We start from the raw sequence: 25,575 nt of genomic DNA, 5'->3' as shown, positions 1-25,575 counted from the left end.
TGCAGGGATGAATTATCCTTGACACCTTAGGATCTGTGGACCCCACAAGATCTCCACCTACCCCACCACTCTCTTTCTTCTTCTTCTTCTTCTTCTTCTACTCTCTTCTTTCTTCTTTTGCTCGAGGATGAGCAAACTGATGAGCGGATAATTTGTATACTTTTTGGCATTGTTTTTAGTATGTTTTTGATATCTTTTAGTTAGATTTTAGTACATTTTTATTAGTTTTTATTTAAAATTCACTTTTCTGGACTTTACTATGAGTTTGTGTGTTTTTCTGTGATTTCAGGTATTTTCTGGCTGAAATTGAGGGACCTGAGCAAAAATCTGATTCAGAGACCAAAAAGGACTGCAGATGCTGTTGGATTCTGACCTCCCTGCACTCGAAGTGGATTTTCTGGAGCTACAGAAGCCCAATTGGCGCGCTCTCAACGGCGTTGGAAAGTAGACATCCAGGGCTTTCCAGCAATATATAATAGTCCATACTTTGTCCAAGATTTGATGGCCCAAACCCGCGAAGCAATCCGGCCTCAGGAATTCCAGCGTTAAACGCCGGAACAGGAATAAAAGTTGGAGTTAAACGCCCAAACTGGCATGGGAGCTGGCGTTTAACTCCAGAAAAGGTCTCTACACGAATTTCCTTGATTGCTCAGCCCAAGCACACACCAAGTGGGCCCGGAAGTGGATTTTTATGTCATTTACTCATCTATGTACTAGTTTTCTATAAGTAGGACCTTTTACTATTGTATTAAGGAGCTTTGAGAGAGACTTTGGTAGCTATCTTCACTTTTATGCTATCTTAGATCTTTGGGAGGCTGGCCATTCGGCCATGCCTGGACCTTATGCTTATGTATTTTCAACGGTGGAGTTTCTACACACCATAGATTAAGGGTGTGAAGCTCTGCTGTACCTCGAGTATTAATGCAATTACTATTGTTCTTCTATTCAACTCCGCTTGTTCTTTATCTAAGATATCACTCGTTCTTCAACCTATGAACAAGGTGACTGACAACCATTCTTGTTCTACAAGCATTCGAGGCTTTAGTGAATATCTCTTGGATTCCTGATTGCACGATGCATGGTTGATCGCCTGACAACCGAGTGCTCGCCTGACAAACGAGCCAGCCATTCCGTGAGATCAGAGTCTTCGTGGTATAGGCAGGACCTGATGGCAGCATTCAAGAGAATCCGGAAGGTCTAACCTTGTCTGTGGTGTTCTGAGTAGGATTCAATGACTGAATGACTGTGACGTGCTTCAAACCCTGAGGGCGGGGGCGTTAGTGATAACGTAAAAGAATCACTGGATTCTATTCCGCGCCTGATTGAGAACCGACAGATGAATTCCGCTATGCCGTGACAGGACATATGCAATCGCTTTCACTGAGAGGATGGGAGGTAGCTGCTGACAACAGTGAGACCCTACACGAGCTTGCCATGGAAAGGAGTAAGAAGGATTGGATGAAGGCTGTAGGAAAGCAGAGAGACGGAAGGGAAGGCATCTTCATACACTTGTCTGAAGCTCTTACACCAATGATATACATAAGTATCACTATCTTTATCTTTATGTTATTTTCGTTCGTCATCATCATACATTTGAGTTTGCCTGACTAAGATTTACAAGATGACCATAGCTTGCTTCAATACTAACAATCTCCGTGGGATCGACCCTTACTCACGTAAGGTTTTATTACTTGGACGACCCAGTGCACTTGCTGGTTAGTTGTGCGAAGTTGTGTAATGCCATGGTATTGAGCGCACCAAGTTTTTGGAGCCATTACCAGGGATTATGAGAGTTGTGAAAAAGTATAGTTCACAATTTCGCCGACCAAGTTTTTGGCGCCGTTGCCGGGGATTGTTCATGTTTTGAGCAAGCTTTTGGTAACATCAGAGCCAAGATCCGGCAACAACATCAAATTTTTGGTGTTATTGCCCGGGATTGTTTAGGCTGGACAACTGACGGTTCATCTTGTTGCTTAGATTAGGTATTTTTTTTCGAAATTCTTGAAGGTGAATTCTAGAGTTTCATGATGATTTGTTGAGATCTGGCTGGCTGAGAAGCCATGTCTAATCTGATTGGACCGAGGTTTCAACTTATCACCACAAGAGCTTGTTGATTTCGTATCAATCTTGCTTTTGGAGCAGTGATTTGCTAAGGCTTGGCTGACCTGTGGTCATGTCTAGTGTTTTGGACCGAAGCTTTCTTTGAAAGCTTGGCTGGCTGTGAAGCCATGTCTAATTCCTGGACCGGAGCCTTAGACTAGCATTGCACTGATTCCTGGAATTCTCATTAAGAATTTTGATACTTTTTTTCACTTAATTTTCGAAAAATACAAAAAAATTTGCAAAACCAAAAAATCCAAAAATATTTCTTGTTTGAGTCTAGAGTCTCATCTTAAGTTTGGTGTCAAATGCATGTCTTTGTTATATTTTTCGAATCCATGCATATATTTTGTGTTCTAATCTTTGAATTCTATTGACTTGAAGTATTTTTTTTTTTTTTTTGTGTCTCATATGCATTCTCATATTGTTAGTGTCAGTAGTACACAAACTGCTAAGTTTGGTGTCTTGCATGCATTGTTATTTGATTCTTGTTGCATTTTGATTATTAAAAATCCAAAAATATTTTAATTTGTGTCTTTTCAAGTCAATGATACAAAGAATTGAAGATTTAGAACATACTGCAGAGGAATATACAGAAAAAGCTGAGCATTCAAAAATGCCCAGTGAAGAAGGCAGACTGGCGTTTAAACGCCAGCCAGGGTACCTGGTTGGGCGTTTAACGCCCAAAGAGGTAGCATTTTGGGCGTTAAACGCCAGAATGTATACCATTCTGGGCGTTTAACGCCAGGATGGTGCTAGGGGGAAGATTTTGTTTTCAAATCAATTTTTTTCAAATTTTTCAAAATCAAATCTTTTTCAATCAAATCTTTTCAATCAAATGTTTTCAAAATCAATTTCTTTCCTTTTTAAAAGATACTTACTAACAATTAATGATTTGATTGAACATCTCAAATTTGTTACCTTTTCTGTTGAGAAAGGTTTTTAATGTTTGAATCATATCTTTTCTTGTTAGGCAAGTCATCAATTTTTAAATCATATCTTTTCAAATTGTTTTTAAAATCATATCTTTTCAAATAGTTTTCAAATCATATCTTCTCAATCACATTTTTTTTCATATCTTCTTAACCACATCTTTTTCAAAATAACTTTCAATCAAATCTTCTTAATTTCTAATTTCAAATTCTTTTTCAAAAATCACTTAATTTCTTTTCCACTTTTATTTTCGAAAATTAATTAAATGTTTTTCAAAATAATTTCAAAATTTTTCACTTGATTTTCGAAAATAAACTTCCCTCCTTCTCACATCCTTCTGTTTATGGAGTGCCACTCCTTCTCAATGCACAATTCGAACCTTATCTAACTAAAGTTCGAATTTATCTTCTCCTTCTTCTTTCTATTTCTCTTTTCCTCTGACACTTAAAGGAATCTCTATACTGTGACATAGAGGATTCCACATTTTCTTGTTCCCTTCTCTTTCATATGAGCAGGAGCAAGGACAAAGGCATTCTTGTTGAAGCTGATCCTGAACCTGAAAGGACTTTGAAGAGAAAGCTAAGAGAAGCCAAAGCACAACTCTCTTTAGAGGACCTGACCGAATTCTTCAAGGAAGAAAACATGGCAGCAGAAAACAACAACAATGCAAACAATGCAAGGAAGGTGCTGGGTGACTTTACTGCACCTACTCCTGATTTTTATGGGAGAAGCATCTCTATCCCTGCCATTGGAGCAAACAACTTTGAGCTTAAGCCTCAATTAGTTTCTCTAATGCAACAGAATTGCAAGTTCCATGGACTTCCAATGGAAGATCCTCATCAGTTTTTAGCTGAATTCTTGCAAATCTGTGACACAGTCAAGACTAATGGGGTTGACCCTGAAGTCTATAGACTGATGCTATTCCCTTTTGCTGTAAGAGACAGAGCTAGAATATGGTTGGACTCTCAACCTAAAGAAAGCCTGGACTCATGGGAAAGCTAGTCAATGCCTTCTTGGCAAAGTTCTTTCCACCACAAAGATGGAGTAAGCTTAGAGTGGAAGTCCAAACCTTTAGACAAAAGGATGGAGAATCCCTCTATGAAGCTTGGGAAAGATACAAACAATTAATCAGAAAATGTCCTTCTGACATGCTTTCTGAATGGAGCATCATAGGTATTTTCTATGATGGTCTCTCTGAACTATCTAAGATGTCCTTGGATAGCTCTGCAGGAGGATCTCTTCATCTGAAGAAGACGCCTACTGAAGCTCAAGAACTGATTGAAATGGTTGCAAATAACCAATTCATGTACACTTCTGAAAGAAATCCTGTGAACAATGGGACTAGTCAGAAGAAAGGAGTTCTTGATATTGACACTCTGAATGCCATTTTGGCCCAGAATAAAATATTGACTCAACAAGTCAATTTGATTTCTCAAAGTCTGTCTGGAATGCAAAATGCACCAAACAGTACTAAGGAAGCTTCATCTGAGGAAGAAGCTTATGATCCTGAGAACCCTTCCATGGAAGAGGTAAATTACCTAGGAGAACCCTATGGTAACACCTATAATTCTTCATGGAGAAATCACCCAAATCTTTCATGGAAGAATCACGAGAGACCTCAACAAGGTTTCAATAACAATGGTGGAAGAAACAGGTTTAACAATGGCAAGCCTTTTCCATCATCTTCTCAGCAACAGACAGAGAGCTCTAAGAAGAATAATTCTGACTTAGCAACCATGGTCTCTGATCTGATCAAAACCACTCAAAGTTTCATGACTGAAACTAGATCTTCCATTAGGAATTTGGAAGGACAAGTGGGTCAGCTGAGCAAGAAAATTACTGAACTTCCTCCAAGCACTCTCCCAAGCAACACTGAAGAAAATCCAAAAGGAGAGTGCAAAGCCATAAACATGGCCGAATTCTGGGAGGAAGAAGAGGCAGTGAACGCCACTGAGGAAGGCCTCACTGGACGTCCACTGGCCTCTAATGAGTTCCCCAATGAGGAACCTTGGGAATCTGAGGCTCAGACTGAGACCATAGAGATTCCCTTGGACTTGCTACTGCCTTTCATGAGCTCTGATGAGTATTCTTCCTCTGAAGAGGATGAGTATGTCACTGAAGAGCAAGTTGCTAAATACCTTGGAGCAATCATGAAGCTAAATGACAAGTTATTTGGAAATGAGACTTGGGAAGATGAACCTCCCTTGCTCACCAAAGAACTGGATGACCTGTCTAGGCAGAAACTGCCTCAAAAGAGGCAGGATCCTGGGAAGTTTTCTATACCTTGTACCATAGGCACCAGACCTTCAAGAAGGCCTTGTGTGACTTAGGGTCAAGTGTAAACCTCATGCCCTCTCTGTAATGGAGAAATTAGGGATCTTTGAGGTGCAAGCTGCAAAAATCTCACTAGAAATGGCAGACAACTCAAGAAAACAAGCCCATGGACTTGTAGAGGATGTTCTGGTTAAGGTTGAAAACCATTACATTCCTACTGATTTCATAGTCCTAGAGACTGGGAAGTGCATGGATGAATCCATTATCCTTGGCAGACCATTCCTAGCCACAGCAAAGGCTGTGATTGATGTTGATAGAGGAGAGTTGATCATTCAAGTGAATAAAGAATCCATGGTGTTTAAGGCCCAAGGATATCCCTCTATCATCATGGAGAAGAAGCATGAAGAGCTTCTCTCAAAACAGAGCCAAGCAGAGCCCCCACAGTCAAACTCTAAGTTTGGTGTTGGGAGGCCACAACCAAAATCTAAGTTTGGTGTTGAAACCCCACATTCAAACTCTAAAGTTTGGTGTTGGGAGGTTTCAACAAGGTTCTGAGTGTTTCTGAGGCTCCATGGGAGTCCTCTGTCAAGCTAATGACACTAAAGAAGCGCTTGTTGGGAGGCAACCCAATGTTTTATAATTAATTATTTTCTTTTGTTATTTTATCTTTTTTGTAGGTGATGATCATAAGAAGTCACAAAAACAATGAAAAAAGCAAAACAAAATGAAAAACAGGAAGAAAAACAGCACACCCTGGAGGAAGATGCTGCTGGCGTTCAAACGCCAGTCAGCCTAGCAGTTGGGCGTTTAACGCCCAGTCTGGCACCTTTCTGGGCGTTTAACGCCAGAAAAGGGCATCAGACTGGCGTTAAACGCCAGTAAAGGGCAAGAACCTGGCGTTAAACGCCAGGAATGGGCACCAGCCCGGCGTTTAACGCCAGAAATGCCTCAAAACGTGGTTTTGAGCAACATATGGTGCAGGGATGACTTTTCCTTGACACTACAGGATCTGTGGACCCCACAGGACCCTACCATCACTCTCTCTCTTCTTCCCCCATTCACCAATCACCTCAATACCTCTTCCCCAAAAACCCCTCACCTATCAAATCCCATCTTTCTCTTCACCACTCACATCCATCCTTCAAAAAACCCCACCAACCTCACCCTTCGAATTCAAACCACTTTCCCTCCCAAACCCACCCTCAAATGGCCGAACCCTCATCCCCCTCTTTCCTATATATACCCCTCTTTACCCCTTCATTTTCACACAACCTAAACACCATTTCTCCCCCTCCTTGACCGAATACACTACCATCTCCCTTCTTCCTCATTTCTTCTTCTTCTACTCCCTTCTTTCTTCTTTTGCTCGAGGACGAGCAAACATTTTAAGTTTGGTGTGGTAAAAGCGTTGCTTTTTCGTTTTTCCATAACCATTATGGCACCAAAGGCCGGAGAAACCTCTAAAAAGAGGAAAGGGAAAGCAAAAGCTTCCACCTCCGAGTCATGGGAGATGGATAGATTCCTCTCAAAGGTGCATCAAGACCACTTCTATGAAGTTGTGGCCTTGAAGAAGGTGATCCCCGAAGTCCCCTTTTTACTCAAAAAGGGTGAATATCGGAGATCCGCCATGAGATCCAAAGAAGAGGTTGGGAAGTTCTCACCAACCCCATTCAACAAGTTGGAATCTTGATGGTTCAAGAGTTCTATGCCAATGCATGGATCACAAAGAACCATGACCAAAGTGTGAACCCGAATCCAAAGAATTATCTTACTATGGTTCGGGGAAATACTTGGATTTTAGTCCGGAGAGTGTGAGGGTGGCGTTCAACTTGCCTATGATGCAAGGAGATGAGCACCCTTTCACTAGAAGGGTCACTTTGATCAAAGGTTGGACCAAGTCCTCACAGTCATATGTGAAGAGGCGCACAATGGAAGCAAGATTCAAGAGGAAAGCCGGTCCAATTGAGAAGGCATGACCTCAAGCCCGTGGCTAGAGGATGGTTAGAGTTCATACAACGCTCAATCATTCCCACTAGCAACCGGTCCGAAGTTACCATAGACCGGGCCATCATGATCCATAGTATCATGATTGGAGAGGAAATAGAGGTTCATGAGGTTATAGCTCAAGAACTCTATAAAGTGGCAGACAAGACCTCCACTGTGGCAAGGTTAGCCTTTCTCACCTCATTTGTCACCTCTGTTATTCAGTTGGAGTTGACATAGAGGGTGACATCTCCATTGATGAGGACAAGCCCATCACCAAGAAAAGGATGGAATACACAAGAGACCCCTCTCATCAAGAAATCCCTGAGATTCCTCAAGGGATGAACTTTCCTCCACAAAACTATTGGGAGCAACTAAACACCTCCCTAGGAGAATTAAGTTCCAACATGGGACAACTAAGGGTGGAGCACCAAGAACACTCCATCATCCTTCATGAGATTAGAGAAGATCAAAGAATCATGAGGGAGGAGCAACAAAGACAAGGAAGAGACATTGAGGAGCTCAAGCACTCCATAGGACCTTCAAAAGCAAGGAAGAGCCGCCATCACTAAGGTGGACCCATTCCTTGATTTCCTTGTTCTTTATTCCTTTGTTTTTCGAATTTTATGCTTTATGTTATCCATGTTTGTGTCTTATGATCATTAGTGTCTTAGTGTCTATGCCTTAAAGTTATGAATGTCCTATGAATCCATCACCTTTCTTGAATAAAAATGTGCTTAATTGAAAAAGGAAGAATTGCATGAATTTTGAATTTTATAATAGTTTAATTATTTTGATGTGGTGGCAATATTTTTGTTCTCTGAATGTATGTATAAACAGTGCATATGTATCTTGAATTTGTGGTTCATGAATGTTGGCTCTTGAAAGAATGATGAAAAAGGAGACATGTTACTGAGGATCTGAAAAATCAATAAAATGATTCTTGAAGCAAGAAAAGCTATTCAAAAAAAAAAAAAAAGAGAAAAAAAACCGAAAAAAAAAAAAATCGAAAAAAAAAGAAAGAAAAAAAGAAAAAGAAAAGAAATAAAGTTGTGATCCAAGGCAAATAAGAGTGTGCTTAAGAACCCTGGACACCTCTAATTGGGGACTTTAGCAAAGCTGAGTCACAATCTGAAAAGGTTCACCCAATTATGTGTCTGTGGCATGTATGTATCCGGTGGTAATACTGGAAGACAGAGTGCTTTGGGCCACAGCCAAGACTCAATAAATAGCTATGTTCAAGAATCATCATACTTTACTAGGAGAATCATTAACACTATCTGGACTCTGAGTTCCTAAAGAAGCCAACCATTCTGAATTTCAAGGGATAGATTGAGATGCCAAAACTGTTCAGAGACAGAAGGTTAAAAGCCCCGCTCATCTAATTAATACTGATCTTCACAGATGTTTTTGGAATTCATTGCATATTCTCTTCTTTTGATCTTATTTGATTTTCAGTTGCTTGAGGACAAGCAACAATTTAAGTTTGGTGTTGTGATGAGCGGATAATTTGTATACTTTTTGGCATTGTTTTTAGTATGTTTTTGATATCTTTTAGTTAGATTTTAGTACATTTTAGTAGTTTTATTTAAAATTCACTTTTCTGGACTTTACTATGAGTTTGTGTGTTTTTCTGTGATTTCAGGTATTTTCTGGCTGAAATTGAGGGACCTGAGCAAAAATCTGATTCAGAGACCAAAAAGGACTGCAGATGCTGTTGGATTCTGACCTCCCTGCACTCGAAGTGGATTTTCTGGAGTTACAGAAGCCAAATTGGCGCGCTCTCAACGGCGTTGGAAAGTAGACATCCAGGGCTTTCCAGCAATATATAATAGTCCATACTTTGTCCAAGATTTGATGGCCCAAACCCGCGAAGCAATCCGGCCTCAGGAATTCCAGCGTTAAACGCCGGAACAGGAATAAAAGTTGGAGTTAAACGCCCAAACTGGCATGGGAGCTGGCGTTTAACTCCAGAAAAGGTCTCTACACGAATTTCCTTGATTGCTCAGCCCAAGCACACACCAAGTGGGCCCGGAAGTGGATTTTTATGTCATTTACTCATCTATGTACTAGTTTTCTATAAGTAGGACCTTTTACTATTGTATTAAGGAGCTTTTAGACAGACTTTGGTAGCTATCTTCACTTTTATGCTATCTTAGATCTTTGGGAGGCTGGCCATTCGGCCATGCCTGGACCTTATGCTTATGTATTTTCAACGGTGGAGTTTCTACACACCATAGATTAAGGGTGTGGAGCTCTGCTGTACCTCGAGTATTAATGCAATTACTATTGTTCTTCCATTCAATTCCGCTTGTTCTTTTACCAAGATATCACTTGTTCTTCAACCTATGAACAAGGTGACTGACAACCATTCTTGTTCTACAAGCATTCGAGGCTTTAGTGAATATCTCTTGGATTCCTGATTGCACGATGCATGGTTGATCGCCTGACAACCGAGTGCTCGCCTGACAAACGAGCCAGCCATTCCGTGAGATCAGAGTCTTCGTGGTATAGGCAGGAACTGATGGCAGCATTCAAGAGAATCCGGAAGGTCTAACCTTGTCTGTGGTATTCTGAGTAGGATTCAATGATTGAATGACTGTGACGTGCTTCAAACCTGTAACCTACTGGGCGTTGGTGACAATGCAAAAGAGTTATTCCGGTAGGGGAGGGAACCAAACCGGTGATTGGCAGCACTGTGACAGAGTGCTTTGCATTAGCTTTCACTGCGCGGACGGGAGGTAGCTGCTGACAACAGTGAGACCCTACACGAGCTTGCCATGGAAAGGAGTAAGAAAGGATTGGATGAAGGCTGTAGGAAAGCAGAGAGACGGAAGGGAAGGCATCTTCATACACTTGTCTGAAGCTCTTACACCAATGATATACATAAGTATCACTATCTTTATCTTTTATGTTATTTTCGTTCATCATCATCATACACATTTGAGTTTGCCTGACTAAGATTTACAAGATGACCATAGCTTGCTTCAATACTAACAATCTCCGTGGGATCGACCCTTACTCACGTAAGGTTTATTACTTGGACGACCCAGTGCACTTGCTGGTTAGTTGTGCGAAGTTGTGTAATGCCATGGTATTGAGCGCACCAAGTTTTTGGAGCCATTACCAGGGATTATGAGAGTTGTGAAAAAGTATAGTTCACAATTTCGCCGACCAGGGCACCAGCCCGGCGTTTAACGCCAGAAATGGCTCAAAACGTGATTTTGAATGCCATTTGGTGCAGGGATGACTTTTCCTTGACACCACAGGATCTGTGGACCCCACAGGATCCCCACCAACCCCACCATTCCCTCTCTCTTCTTCACCCATTCACCAATCACCTCCATACCTCTTCCCCAAAAACCCTTCACCTATCAAATCCCTTCTTTCTCTTCACCACTCACATCCATCCTTCATAAAACCCCACCTACCTCACCATTCAAATTCAAACCACTTTCCCTCCCAAACCCACCATCACTTGACCGAACCTTACCCTTTCCCCTCTCCTATATAAACCCTTCTTCACCCCTTCATTTTCACACAACCTAAACACCACTTCTTCCCCTCTTTAGCCGAACACAAAGCCATTCCCTTCTTCCTCATTTCTTCTTCTTCTACTCTCTTCTTTCTTCTTTTGCTCGAGGACGAGCAAACCTTTTAAGTTTGGTGTGGTAAAAGCGTTGCTTTTTCGTTTTTCCATAACCATTTATGGCATCCAAGGCCGGAGAAACCTCTAGAAAGAGGAAAGGGAAGGCAAAAGCTTCCACCTCCGAGTCATGGGAGATGGAAAGATTCATCTCAAGGGTGCATCAAGACCACTTCTATGAAGTTGTGGCCTTGAAGAAGGTGATCCCCGAGGTCCCTTTCTCACTCAAAAAGAGTGAATATCCAGAAATTCGACATGAGATCCGAAGAAGAGGTTGGGAAGTCCTTACCAACCCCATTCAACAAGTCGGAGTCTTGATGGTTCAAGAGTTCTATGCCAATGCATGGATCACCAAGAACCATGATCAAAGTGTGAACCGGATCCAAAGAATTATCTTACTATGGTTCGGGGGAAATACTTGGATTTTAGTCCAGAAAGTGTAAGGTTGGCATTCAATTTGCCCATGATGCAAGGAGATGAACATCCTTACACTAGAAGGGTCAACTTTAATCAAAGGTTGGACCAAGTTCTCACAGTCATATGTGAATAGGGCGCCCAATGGAAGAGAGATTCAAGAGGGAAGCCGGTTCAATTGAGAAGGCATGACCTCAAACCCGTGGCTAGAGAATGGTTGGAGTTTATCCAACGCTCAATCATTCCCACTAGCAACCGGTCCGAAGTTACTCTAGACCGGGCCATCATGATTCATAGCATCATGATTTGAGAAGAAGTGGAAGTTCATGAGGTTATAGCCCAAGAACTCTATAAGGTGGCGGACAAGTCCTCTACCTTGGCAAGGTTAGCCTTCCCTCATCTCATTTGTCACCTCTGTTATTCAGTTGGAGTTGACATAGAGGGAGACACCCCTATTGATGAGGACAAGCCCATTACTAAGAAGAGGATGGAGCAAACAAGAGACCCCTCTCATCATGAGATCCCTGAGATGCCTCAAGGGATGCACTTTCCTCCACAAAACTATTGGGAGCAACTAAACACCTCCCTAGAAGAATTGAGTTCCAACATGGGACAACTAAGGGTGGAGCATCAAGAACACTCCATCATTCTCCATGAAATTAGAGAAGATCAAAGAATCATGAGAGAGGAGCAACAAAGACAAGGAAGAGATATTGAGGAGCTCAAGCACTCCATAGGATCTTCAAGAGGAAGAAAGAGCCGCCATCACTAAGGTGGACCCGTTCTTTAATCTCCTTGTTCTTTATTTTCCTGTTTTTCGAAATTTTCATGCTTATGTTTGTCTATGTTTGTGTCTTATGATCATTAGTGTCTTAGTGTCTATGCCCTAAAGTTATGAATGTCCTATGAATCCATCACATTTCTTAAATGAAAACTGTTTTTATCACAAAAGAACAAGAAGTACAGGATTTCGAATTCATCTTTAAAACTAGCTTAATTAGTTTGATGTGGTGACAATACTTTTTGTTTTCTGAATGTATGCTTGAACAGTGCATATGTCTTTTGAATTTGTTATTCATGAATGTTAAAATTGTTGGCTCTTGAAAGAATGATGAAAAAGGAGACATGTTACTGAGGATCTGAAAAATCATAAAAATGATTCTTGAAGCAAGAAAAAGCAGTGAATACAAAAAAAAAAGAAGGAGAAAAACGAAAAAAAAGGGAGAAATAAAAAGAAAAGAAAAAGAAAGAAATAAAGTTGTGATCCAAGGCAAAAAGAGTGTGCTTAAGAACCCTGGACACCTCTAATTGGGGACTCTAGCAAAGCTGAGTCACAATCTGAAAAGGTTCACCCAATTATGTGTCTGTGGCATGTATGTATCCGGTGGTAATACTGGAAGACAGAGTGCTTTGGGCCACGACCAAGACTCAATAAGTAGTTGTGTTCAAGAATCATCATACTTAACTAGGAGAATCAATAACACTATCTGGATTCTGAGTTCCTAAAGAAGCCAATCATTCTGAATTTCAAAGGATAAAGTGAGATGCCAAAACTGTTCGGAGGCAAAAAGCTACTAGTCCCGCTCATCTAATTTGGAGTTATGTTTCATTGATAATTTGGAGTCTATAGTATATTCTCTTCTTTTTATCTTATTTTATTTTCAGTTGCTTGGGGACAAGCAACAATTTAAGTTTGGTGTTGTGATGAGCGGATAATTTATACCCTTTTTGGCATTGTTTTTAGTATGTTTTTAGTATGATCTAGTTAGTTTTTAGTATATTTTTATTAGTTTTTAGTTAAAATTCACTTTTCTGGACTTTACTATGAGTTTGTGTGTTTTTCTGTGATTTCAGGTATTTTCTGGCTGAAATTGAGGGACCTGAGCAAAAATCTGATTCAGAGACTGAAAAGGACTGCAGATGCTGTTGGATTCTGACCTCCCTGCACTCGAAGTGGATTTTATGGAGCTACAGAAGCCCAATTGGCGCGCTCTCAATGGCGTTGGAAAGTAGACATCCTGGGCTTTCCAGCAATATATGATAGTCCATACTTTGCCCAAGATTTGATGGCCCAAACCGGCGTTCAAAGTCACCCTCAGAAATTCCAGCGTTAAACGCCGGAACTGGCACCTAAATGGGAGTTAAACGCCCAAACTGGCATAAAAGCTGGCATTTAACTCCAAGAAGAGTCTCTACACGAAATTGCTTCATTGCTCAGCCCAAGCACACACCAAGTGGGCCCGGAAGTGGATTTTTATGTCATTTACTCATCTCTGTACACCCTAGGCTACTAGTTTTCTATAAGTAGGACCTTTTGCTATTGTATTAGGGAGCTTTTGATCATGCTTTGATGATTGAACTCACTTTGGGAGGCTGGCCATTCGGCCATGCCTAGACCTTGTTCTTATGTATTTTCAACGGTGGAGTTTCTACACACCATAGATTAAGGTGTGGAGCTCTGCTGTACCTCGAGTATTAATGCAATTACTATTGTTCTTCTATTCAATTCCGCTTGTTCTTTGTCCAAGATATCACTTGTTCTTCAACTTGATGAATGTGATGATCCGTGACACTCATCATCATTCTCACCTATGAACAAGGTGACTGACAACCACTTTTGTTCTACAAGCAATCAAGGCTCTAGTGAATATCTCTTGGATTCCTGATACACGATGCATGGTTGATCGCCTGACAACCGAGTGCTCGCCTGACAAACGAGCCAGCCATTCCGTGAGATCAGAGTCTTCGTGGTATAAGCGAGAACTGATGGCGGCATTCAAGAGAATCCGGAAGGTCTAACCTTGTCTGTGGTATTCTGAGTAGGATTCAATGATTGAATGACTGTGACGTGCTTCAAACTCCTAGCAGGCGGGGCGTTAGTGACAGACGCAAAAGAATCACTGGATTCTATTCCGGCCTGACCGAGAACCGACAGCTGATTAGCCATATGCTGTGACAGAGCATAGGAACATTTTCACTGAGAGGATGGGAGGTAGCCACTGACAACGGTGAAACCCTACATAAGCTTGCCATGGAAAGGAGTAAGAAGGATTGGATGAAGACAGTAGGAAAGCAGAGAGACGGAAGGGAAGGCATCTTCATACGCTTATCTGAAGTTCCTACCAATGAATTACATAAGTACCTCTATCCTTATCTTTATGCTTTATTCGTATATCACTATACCCATTTGAGTCTGCCTGACTAAGATTTACAAGGTGACCATAGCTTGCTTCATACCAACAATCTCCGTGGGATCGACCCTTACTCACGTAAGGTATTACTTGGACGACCCAGTGCACTTGCTGGTTAGTTGTGCAAAGTTGTGTAGTGATCACAATTTCGCGCACCAGCTATCTTTAGTCTTATGCTATCTTAGATCATGGGGCTGGCCATTTGGCCATGCCTAGACCTTGTTCTTATATATTTTCAATGGTGGAGTTTCTACACACTATAGATTAAGGTGTGGAGCTCTGCTGTACCTCGAGTATTAATGCAATTACTATTGTTCTTCTATTCAATTCAATCTTATTCTTATTCTAAGATATTCATTCGCACTCAAGAACTTGATGAATGTGATGATTATGTGACGCTCATCATCATTCTCACTTATGAACGCGTGACTGACAACCACCTCCGTTCTACAAGCAAACAAGGCTCTAATGTTTATCTCTTGGGTTCTTTAACCGGAATCTTCATGGTATAAGCTAGAATTGATGGCGGCATTCAAGAGAATCCGGAAGGTCTAAACCTTGTCTGTGGTATTCTGAGTAGGATTCAATGATTGAATGACTGTGACGAGCTTCAAACTCGCGATTGTGGGGCGTTAGTGACAGACGCAAAAGAATCACTGGATTCTATTCCGACATGATCGAGAACCGACAGCTGGATAGCCGTGCCGTGACAGGGTGCGTTAAACATTTCCACTGAGAGGACGGGAGGTAGCCACTGACAACGGTGAAACCCTACATACAGCTTGCCATGGAAAGGAGTAAGAAGGATTGGATGAAGACAGTAGGAAAGCAGAGAGACGGAAGGGACAAAGCATCTCCATTCGCTTATCTGAAGTTCTCACCAATGAATTGCATAAGTATCTCTATCTTTATCTTTATGTTTTATTCATATATCATCCATAACCATTTGAGTCTGCCTGACTAAGATTTACAAGGTGACCATAGCTTGCTTCATACCAACAATCTCCGTGGGATCGACCCTTACTCGCGTAAGGTTTATTACTTGGACGACCCAGTGCACTTGCTGGTTAGTTGTGCGAAGTTGTGTTTATGCCATGGTATTGAACACCAAGTTTTTGGATTCATTACCGGGATTATTTGAGTTGTGAAAAGTAGTGATCACAATTTCGTGCACCAGATATCCATTGATATTATTTTGAATTGCCGAACTATAACGTCAGTTTTCCAAGTAATAACGTGAATAATGCCGAGTTATCATAGATAATGCCGAATTATGACATTGGATGTGTAACGGTCGGATCAAATATGATACAATATTATTAATCATTATATATATATATATATATATATATACCAGGACGGGTTTAACCTAAACCCGACCCCGCCCCGTCCCGCCCAAGAACCCACCCTGTTAAAACCTGTCCCAGCGGGGCGGGTAATTACCCGCTCCAAACAGGTAGGGGCGGGGTGGGTACCCGCGGATTCGAGTAGTGTTGCCACCCCTAAGGTAGCGTTTGTTTTTAAAGATAGAACAGAACATGACACTGAGACAGAAACAACATGACGGAGACATTAAAAATTATTCTTTGTGTATTGTGTATGTACAAGACACTAATGTAATGTCCAGTATTATGTTTAGATACACATGGACAAGACTAAAATATTATATGAAATGACTAAAATAGCCATATGATTCCAAATTTTCTACATCAAGTACAAACTAATTTAATAGAGAATGAGAGTAGAACTTGAAAAAAAAAATGTTTGAAGGAGCAAAAAATTTTAATAAAAAATTATATAATAATATTTATATTAAAATAAAATTTATAAATATAATTATTTTATTTTTAAATTTATTATAATATGTAGGAATACATATGGCAAAAATTAACAAAAAAATAAATCTGAGTTTGATTAATAAAAAAATTTGTTTAGGTTAATAAGTTAAATTAATTTTAAATAAAAAATCAGTTTTAAAAAAGAATCCATTTTTACATGAAAAAAAAATAGTTTTTGCACATAAAAATCTATTTTTATTTAGAAAACCAAATTTTTTTATCTAAAAATTAATTTTTCTTTTCAAATTTTTTTTTAAATTATATAAAATCAATTACAACTTATAAATTATTTTTTAATATTTTAAAAGATCAATTTTACTTTTGATAATATTTATCTTTCAAAAATTTTAAGACTAATTATTTTTGTTATTATTTTTATTATAAATCAAATAATATAATACAAGTTTAACATGATATTGAAGTAAGAACGATAAGAAGGAATAAATTATCCAACCCAATAAAAATTCTATAAAAAAAAATAAACATGGAGAAGAAAGTACGTTTCTAAGAACAACGCAAATTAGGAAAAATAAGAAGGGGTAACAATGTAATAATAAAAAATATCTATGGACAAAAAGAAAAAAATTCATAAAAAATGTCCGTATCTCTCTTCCAAATTTCGTGTCTATCGTTATCCTTCATAAAAGAGTGGATACAAAAGTATAAAAAACGGTCTCAAAAATAATGTGTTCATTGTCCATGTCTTTACTTCTAAACACTTTTTAAAAATGTGTTGTCCATGTCTCTGTATCCTATCTCCGAAAACAAACGCTACCTAAGTGTAAAGAAGAAAAGCAGAAAGTAAAGAGAAAAGAGGGTGGTGATGCGAATGTGCATACTATATAGATATAGATGAAGTCTTATTGGGAAAAAGAAGAAGGGGGAGAGATGGAGTTGATTTTTTTAAGGCAAGGGCCCAAAAAAGGACTGCAACTGTAGCCTTGAAAGTCTTGCTGTACAAAAGACAAGTGCGGCATGGCGATCGCGAGCAGAAATGAGGCGACGACGACAGCGAGCGACGCCGGTGACTGTAGAGCTGGTCGACGGAGAGTAGTTCGACGATGGAGAAGGCAGGGTGAGTGGCTACTCTCTCTTCTTTGGTTCTCTTTTTTCAGAAATAAAATAAAAATAATTATTTTTTCATATCTGATTTTTTAACTTTAATTATCTGAATACGATTTTTTTTTTTGATTTAGTGCTTGTTTGGGTGCTATTATTAGGGGTGGCAACACGTACCCTACCCGCGGGTACCCAATCCGATCCCACCCGGTCGGGTAGGGTTGTCAACCCGATCCGCAGCGGGTAGGGTAGGGTATTCATGCAAGTCGGGTAGGGTGTGGATTGAACCTCAACCCGCACCCTATGTATGTATATGTCATATACTTATATAAAAATACATTTCAAGTGGATGTTGAATCAAAGACCTCTCACTAAATGCAAAAGATCCTTAGTCATTAAAAAAAAGACCATTAATTGATAATTTAATAATATATTTTTTTTACATAAAAGTTAGTTCTATTTTAAATTATTATCAAGTTATATAATAATGTTGCATCTTTTTTGTAATCCGTGGGTAGGGTCGGGTACCCGCAGGTTAAGAGCGGGTAGGGTTAGGGTTGGAATATTCTCAACCCGCGCGTAGGGTTAGGATTGGCTCCAAACCCTACCCTACCCATTGCCACCCCTAGCTATTATCTTGATTAAAAAAAATGCATATTTGATAAATTTCTAGTAAAAGTAAAAACACTAGAAAAAAAAACTATTTTGAGAAGCTGTAATTTATATTTTTTTAAAAGATCTTTTTTCTTAAAAAAAAGAGATGTTTTTCATATAATAAATAAACAAAAAAGTACTTTTATATTGTTATACCCAAATATAATTTATAGATAAAAAGATATTTTTGTATGAGATATCCAAATATAAAATTATTTTTACTTTTCCATAAGATATTTTAAAATAAGATAACTCGAAAAAAGATTGTTTTTTAAAAGCACTCAAACAAGCCCTTAGGGCGAGTTCGCCTAACCCCTCAGCTAACTAACTTCATTTTAATTTTTCTTTTCAAAACCCACGAAACTCAAATTTTTAAACTATTATCATGGTATCCAAGAGTACGTAGAGTACACAAAAATACATAGACAACAAGGATTTTTTTTTCCATTACAAAGTAAAAAAAAAACCATTATTTTTCCAATAAAAATATGACTTATTTTTGTATACTCTTGTGTATTCCTAATTCTTATGTATTTTAGAGATGATGATAATGGTTGTTATTGTCCATGGTGAAGTTTAAGAATTTGAGTTAGTCATTTTTTTTAGAATTTAAAGTGGAGATCGCCGGAATTAGGCGAACTCTAAAAAAATTATAGAGTTCGCCCGAGAGTGCGTGAACTTTGGAAAAAATAATCGTATTTACAAAAGTTAAAAAATAAAATTTTTAAAAATAATTTTTTTATTTTATTTTAGAAAAAATTCCTCGGGTGAGAATTGGAGTGGGTTTAGCGTCCGTGGGTTACTGATTTCAAATATTTGTAAATTATAAAACTACGCCGTTTAGAGTATTTCAGCAGACTGGTTACACCCTCGAAAACCATTCCGGTTCACGCAATTCACCAATTAATTACAGACTTGATCGGTTTTTTTATCAATTTTTTGTTAAATAATTTTTATCATAATTGAATCCGTTAAAAGACCAATTTTCAGTTATTTCAGTTTAACTAACCGATTATAAGAAAAAAAATCGCAAGTGTGAATCCCTTCATTTAATATAAAGGGTCAATAACTAAAATTAATACTGCTATTGAAAAGTTAAAAACTGATCTAAAATTGTAAAAAAAAATGAATTAATTTATGCTGTTGGTGCAAATTGATATATAGTGTTGAGTATGTAATCTGTAATATGTCTATTGCTCTAACAATAATAATACTGTATAATATATTTTCAGAAACATTAAGTTTTAGATATATCATTTTTTCACTCGAACAGTTATGAGTAAATTATCAGTAATATATAACTAAATGCACAATTATCTAAAAAATTATATATAAAAAATTAGTGAAGCATAACAATCAGACCCCTAAAAGAATACAAGTGAAACAATTAAAATTAGCATAAACTTTAGAAATATTCTAAAAGTAGTTGACATGTCAAAAGAATTTTTCCCTCTTATTACATATCCCGCAATTGCGTAAAAAATCTCAGTAACTTGTTCCTAGGTAAATATTTGAAGGTTGGTCGATTTCAATTATTTTTTTTTTAAAGGAAAGAAATAAGAAATAAGAGGTCAACGACTCAAGGTAGAGTCAGTTATTGTAGGAGTGCATAGCTAAAATTTAAATGCAAGGATTGTAGGCAATACATCATTTTATATCTTGAGAGTTCAGAGAATACAACTACATAATTATATGAAACAAAATAGATAATACAAGATCGGTTGAACTGTACGTAACAAAACCGCACTTATAGTGTGCTGTAGGCCAAACTGTAAGGCTCTAACATTTGAACAATAACAAATGAACAAAGCCCAGAAAAGCCCTAAAATGAAAACAAATAAGTTAAATATGAAATTAAAAGTCTGGAATTCACAAGCTATATTGATTCTAATTAAATAATTAATTCAGTTATATATGAATGGATAAGAAAAGAAAGAAATTGATAAAAACAAAAATTGATCCTGGTTAAAAATCAATGGCCTGCCTGTATGCTTGACACCTACAGTCCTACAAAGCTAAGTTAGAAAAAGAAGAATGACATTTATATTACACAAGTTCTAGCATACCTCAAAATACTTCTAATGGTATTTTCTGGACATCCTTCATCCTTGTAAGTTAGATTCCTTTCATACCTCTTTTTCACCATTTTCAGGAACAAGATTACTATGGACCAAAGATATTGAATTAGTCAAATTCCTACTTGTCGCCAGAGGATGAACAACAGCTTTGGCAACACCAATTTTAGTGGCTCCTTCATCTACTGTCTCAGTTCTAGCATTTTCAGTGCCATTGACAACTGGGTCCCTACTCTCCAATTCACTTCTGGCTAATGAAGAATATTTTGTTTCTGTTCATGGGAATTTAGATTAGCCACTTCTAACGATAAAAATAGGTAATGAAAAGCAGAGATAATATTCAATCTATAAATTAATATGAATATATATTCTCCACTTCAGAAAATTAGAATATTTCAATAGTCTCCACCACAATAAGTTAATAATTCCTTTTTCCCTAATATTAACTTACCGTTTATTTCTCCCATAGTGATAACTCTATTAAGAAAATCTCTGAACTTTGTCAAAACAATCTTTTCTTGCTCTGCATATAACTCAGTCATTTTTTGTCCACAAGGCAATTGAGAAGATATGTTACAAGTGTGAGAAACTGGCTCACTAGGAGAGACAGCAGTCATGAACATTGTATCATGCTCATCGCACATTAATGCTAAAGTTCCAGGAGACATTGGCCTCCCTTTGAGGACACCAACACCGTCTGAACTAGAATTATCTGGGCTGACCTTATCTATTCGGTTCTCACTTGAACAATCACCAGACGTAGCTTTCTCAACATTAGTTCCCGTTTGGCTTGGTAACTGTTGTTGAGTTGAAGAAGCAAGGGAAGTTTCTGTCTGATCTTCTATATGTTTGTGCATTATATTTTTCTGGTCTGGTTAAAATAATAACGGTAGTTGGTGAGAGGAAATTAATCAATAATTTGCATTGACCATTCTCATATCATTTGGTAAATAACAAGAAGCACCAATTGAGCAGAAACTTAGCACGCTCTAGCCCACAAACTTTAGTTCAAAGTCTACATATAATAATACCAGGGACCATATTTACTGGTGAATTTACTACTGAAATTTTCAGTAAATAACAGAACCAGTTATCTTGCTGTTTTTATTTGGCAATTGAGGGTGGTGAATAAACATTCTGAACCCTGTAGTGATTAAAAACCTTTTGTTATTCAGTTGTAGTTGAATTTAGAGCAACCATTTTAACAAAATTCAATTTGTAAACACAGATTTGGCCCATATATAATTGATGCTAACTGATTATATGGAACTACTCCGACTTCTAGCAGGAAAGTGAAGAGATTCCTCTTCAAATTTAATATCAATCTACACACAAAAAAGATGAAAGAAAATACAACGGTCTTTCAAAACCTGTCAGGAAAATTCGTATCGTGACTTAAATGACAACTTACCTGTTACTGTCTTCGCAGCTTGTCCAGATAGTAGCACTAGGACTGAACAAAGCTCCTTCAAGTGCTCTGGTTGTAGTATGTCTGCCAATACAGACCTTCAAAAAATAATCTAAGTTAATAACTAAATTGATTACAAGCATCTTCATTCATGAATATAACTATCCCTACCTGTATATAAATTTTGAAGGACCTAATGTTGCAGGTCCAACATGAGTACTAGGGGCAGGAGAAAAGGAGGAGGAGGGTAAAGGACCTTTGACATGGTTTGCCTGGTGAACATTAAGAAAATATTTAGTTATAAGGTTGTAAGTATATAAAATTCGAGAGCAACTTCTTTTTTTTTTTCATTTTTTTTAACAAGAAAAAGTCTCTGCTGCTTCTCATACTATGATAAAGTTCTACCTGTTTTCCTAGCTTTCCAATGGATGGATCCTTGGCTGTTGGCACAAAAGAGAGTTCCTGACCTTTTCTTTTCTTTGATACTGGCGGTGATGAAAAGCCAGAGGAACCGACAGCACCAGTTATTGCAGCATTTGCTGCTTGCTGAATATATGTCATGTTGATATTTTGATCTCCATGGAACAATGCTTGTCTCTCTTCACTTCCCTCAAAATTCTTGCAATCCATGCATTTACAATTTTCGGAACAAAGAATGTTGGCTTGGAAACACTCGCAGTACTTCTTGAGGCAACCAGACTTTTTACAATGACATCCCTTATTGTGCTTTCCCAATATAACAACTTCGCCAGCATCCTCCTACATTATTTTGAAGTTCACAAATAGAGAAATAAGAAAACTTTAGAGCATAAGAAATTAATAAATATACAAAATAAAAATTCAACACAGTTTATGATACAAACCTATAACATTTGGGGTGGCCCAAATAAAAAATACAAAATAGGTTTCAATATCACATTATATTTGAGTGAGCCTAACTCAACTCCAAAGACTAGCTCATGAGGTGAGGATACCCAAACTTAAAGGCTTTTCAAGTCTTATCTCTGGGCAGTGTGAGACTCTAACAAAGACCATATCATCAATCAATACTTAAAATTAGAGGGGGGAGAAGTCAAGAACATGGCACACAACACTAACCATTGAAATAGTTAAACCAACATACCCTGTTGTCATGTGGTCCATGAGGGCTGCTCGCAATCTTTGGCCTAAATGCATTTGGATTACGTTCTAAGGTAGCTCCAACAGCTTCTCGTCTGGCTGCTTCATTATCAACATTGTTGTAACAATTTACACAGTTGCAACCATCACAGTATATTCCCGATGCAAAACATTCACAATATCTGCTCACGATACTTTGAATGTTAGTATCACAGTTTTTAATTGCAGGCTGGTAGCTAGCCAATAAGCTGCACCAGTGCAATATCAAGAGCAGAGAGAGTGAAAGGGGATTATACTTACAGCTTTAAGCACTTTGAGTGTATACAATTGCATTGCTTTTGCTTCTTTGGAGTAGCTTCTTTTGTTTCAAAATTGGTCCTTGATCTTGGTTTTGGAGATTCTGATTTACTGAATACAATAGATGTTGGTTGAAGAATGAAGATTAAATCATTTTAGCTAAGTTTTCATGTAAAGAAAAATAATCTAAATTAGCAAAGATTTGAACTCAAGGGCATAAATTAAACCCTCACTATCTACTAGATTATTCATATCTGGTTTCCCAACCACAAAAAAACACAGAAACCGAAATGGAAATTACAGTAGGCAAAGAAATAAAAGAATATATCGTTTGCAAGAAAGAAATAAGTTGTTAATAGAGTTGAAGCGAAGAATAATAGAGGGAGAACGGTGTTAAGGAAAAGACTGACTAATAATTTTGAACCAACCCTATCCAGAAGGAGGGAAAGCGAGTAATGAACATGAAGTAACAAAGGCCACAATTTTTCGGTTTTAAACTAAAGCAAGAAAAAGAGCAATTTCAAAATTGATGTTGTCAAAACTCAGAAGACTAAAACAGTTAGAACTCACCCAACCCTCGTTGAAAGGCGTGGCGCCTGCGGCGGATGCGGCATCGGCATCATTAGCATCGGCTGCGTCATTGTCTGCGGATGTGACCGTGACTGTGACTGTGACTGTGCCACCACTTGCGGCTGAAGCTGTTGTTGCTGTTGCTGCCGCAACTGCGAGTGCTCTGGAAATGGCGCGCCGCCCGGCATCCCGGCTAAGCCGGTGAAATCAAGCTGCCTTGCAAGCTTCTTGGCGGGAATATCCGACGGCGGCACCGGCACCGGCACCGTAGGTGCATCCGATGCCACATTTCTCAAAGCGCAATCACCTCCTTCTCCTTCCCCCATCACATATAAATACTAAAAGAAAAAAAATTAGAAATGTTAAGAATTCACGGGGAGTTCCGAATTCCTTTCTCAATACTTGGATAATCAAGAAGAAAGAAAGCAGAGGTTGGAGCAACGATGATTCCCTCAGAATCAACAAAAATCAGCTGAAATTGGCTGACATCCAGATCCAAAACCCATTCCAAAGTCTCGAAAAATAAATAAAGCGCAAAAATACACGCGATTGAGCAGCTCGGTAGCCAAGACCCCAAGCTCGAAGAATAGTGGGCACAATTCAAGTGACTTGGATCCGGATAGCAACGCAGAACCCGAGGAACCACACAGAAAGAGACAGAGACTCAGAGAGCGGTTGAGGGAACCGCACAAAGAAGAGGGGAAGATAAGTGCTGAAGCTGAACTCAACTCAACCAAGAGATGAGAAATGGAGAGAGAAAGAGAGAGAAAGAGAAGTGAAGGGACCTTTTTGATGTTCGGCTTCGCCCTCCCCTCTTGCTTGCTCTGCTCCCTCTCTCTACCAAAGCTTTTGAAATTCAATTTTTGTAAATATTCAACGGCCGGATCCGCATGCCATCTTCATCGTGCGGCCCTTGGTTAAAGCATGCATCGTTCGGTTCAAATTCATAGAAGCATTGCTCATCTCACCTTTGCAGCCGTTCGACGAAACCCTCATTAGAAGCATTGACTCGTGTGTTGCGACCACCTTCCATGGGCCACGTGTACAATTCCCTCGTGCAGATGCAGTGATAGATGCTGGCTATGCGTATCACCGCTGCGGTTAAAGACAGGGAATTTCACTTCGGGATTAAAGAGAAACGCGTTCAGAAGAGAGAGAGTATTTGGCGCTAAAATAGAGGAGGTCCCAGTGAAAAAATTGTTGACTTCGGAGAGCAAATATTTTTATGGTCAAACTTGCTCTCGACCTCTTCTATGATCGATTTCAGTAAATAAACTTTGGTTACTATGGAAGGTCTGGCATTACTATCTGCATATCCCGTTATTCAATCCGTTTCAATTTGACAGGAGGGAGTTTACAATCCGACCCTTAATGATTGCGGAGTAGATTGATTGAGAAGAGATTCGAATTAAGACACTTATGTATAAGTATTCCATGCCACTTAGACATTTTAGTTGCTAATAATACATAAATAATTTTCGATGACGATGTAATGTTGTATTTGAGTTGGGAGATGAGCGATGATAATCTTGCAACAATTTGAAATTGAAAGAAGAGTTTAAGATTGATAGTCTGATTTACTATGAAATTGGAAGTGGAGCAATTGAACTGTGGATAGAATAAAGTTCGAGTTTGGTACTAATCCTACCCAACTTACCCTTACCATTGAATCTGTATTTTTAGCGTGTGTAAATATTTAATTGATTATATGTAAATGTATTTTGTTTCTGAGTGTGAATGTGCATTTCTAGTTTTTTAATAAAATAGGAAATTGAATATATATAAAATGTATTCTGTTTTTTTATTGTGAATGTGCATTTCTAGTTTTCTAATAAAACAAACAATTGATTATACATTAAATATTTTGTTTGATTGAAAATAAATTAATATTTTGTTGATAGGGTCAGTTGGAGAATTTTAAAGTACAGATAGTGTTCAAACTAAAAAAATTTAAATTCGTAAATAGAGTAAGATTGAATTTAAGAAAAAAAAATTTGTGAATAGAGTTAGAAGT

At 38.5% G+C, this 25,575-nt stretch overlaps 1 protein-coding gene and 1 non-coding gene across 3 annotated transcripts; both read right to left on the bottom strand.

Annotated features, from left to right (window-relative positions):
• Nucleotides 1-4,079: 4,079 nt before the first annotated feature.
• On the bottom strand, nucleotides 4,080-4,187 carry LOC130972501 (small nucleolar RNA R71). The gene has a single exon (XR_009083664.1). It is a non-coding gene; the product is annotated as a small nucleolar RNA R71 (small nucleolar RNA).
• Nucleotides 4,188-19,735: 15,548 nt separating this feature from the next.
• LOC130967448 (protein tesmin/TSO1-like CXC 5) lies at nucleotides 19,736-24,474 on the bottom strand. Of its 2 annotated transcripts, XR_009081338.1 has the most exons (9): nucleotides 23,562-24,474; nucleotides 22,995-23,102; nucleotides 22,699-22,876; nucleotides 21,981-22,334; nucleotides 21,747-21,847; nucleotides 21,579-21,673; nucleotides 20,619-21,038; nucleotides 20,159-20,439; nucleotides 19,736-19,914 (listed from the first exon to the last, which is right to left on the bottom strand). XR_009081338.1 is itself a non-coding variant. In XM_057892302.1 (8 exons), the coding sequence occupies exons 1-8, from the start codon at nucleotides 23,885-23,887 to the stop codon at nucleotides 20,219-20,221; spliced, it is 1,803 nt and encodes a 600-aa protein (XP_057748285.1). In that variant the 5' UTR covers nucleotides 23,888-24,473; the 3' UTR covers nucleotides 19,947-20,218. The 2 variants fall into 2 exon arrangements, 1 of the variants encoding a protein (XP_057748285.1); XM_057892302.1 differs by lacking the exon at nucleotides 19,736-19,914 and having other exon boundaries at nucleotides 19,947-20,439; nucleotides 23,562-24,473.
• Between the last annotated feature and the right edge of the window lie 1,101 nt (nucleotides 24,475-25,575).

Source organism: Arachis stenosperma, chromosome 3, assembly GCF_014773155.1.
Source record: "Arachis stenosperma cultivar V10309 chromosome 3, arast.V10309.gnm1.PFL2, whole genome shotgun sequence".
Classification (NCBI taxonomy): Eukaryota; Viridiplantae; Streptophyta; class Magnoliopsida; order Fabales; family Fabaceae; genus Arachis; species Arachis stenosperma.
The sequence above is the reverse complement of the archived record's forward strand: the minus strand, read 5'-3'. Positions and strand labels throughout refer to the sequence as shown.

Bases quoted from the DNA above. Each gene is read 5' to 3' on its own strand.
- LOC130967448 (XM_057892302.1), bottom strand. From the start codon at position 23,887: ATGGGGGAAGGAGAAGGAGGTGATTGCGCTTTGAGAAATGTGGCATCG. The intron at 23,103-23,561 runs GTGAGTTCTAAC...TATTGTATTCAG, and splicing joins CGCCTTTCAACGAGGGTTGG to TAAATCAGAATCTCCAAAAC. The intron at 21,848-21,980 runs GTAGAACTTTAT...AATGTTCACCAG, and splicing joins TTGGAAAGCTAGGAAAACAG to GCAAACCATGTCAAAGGTCC.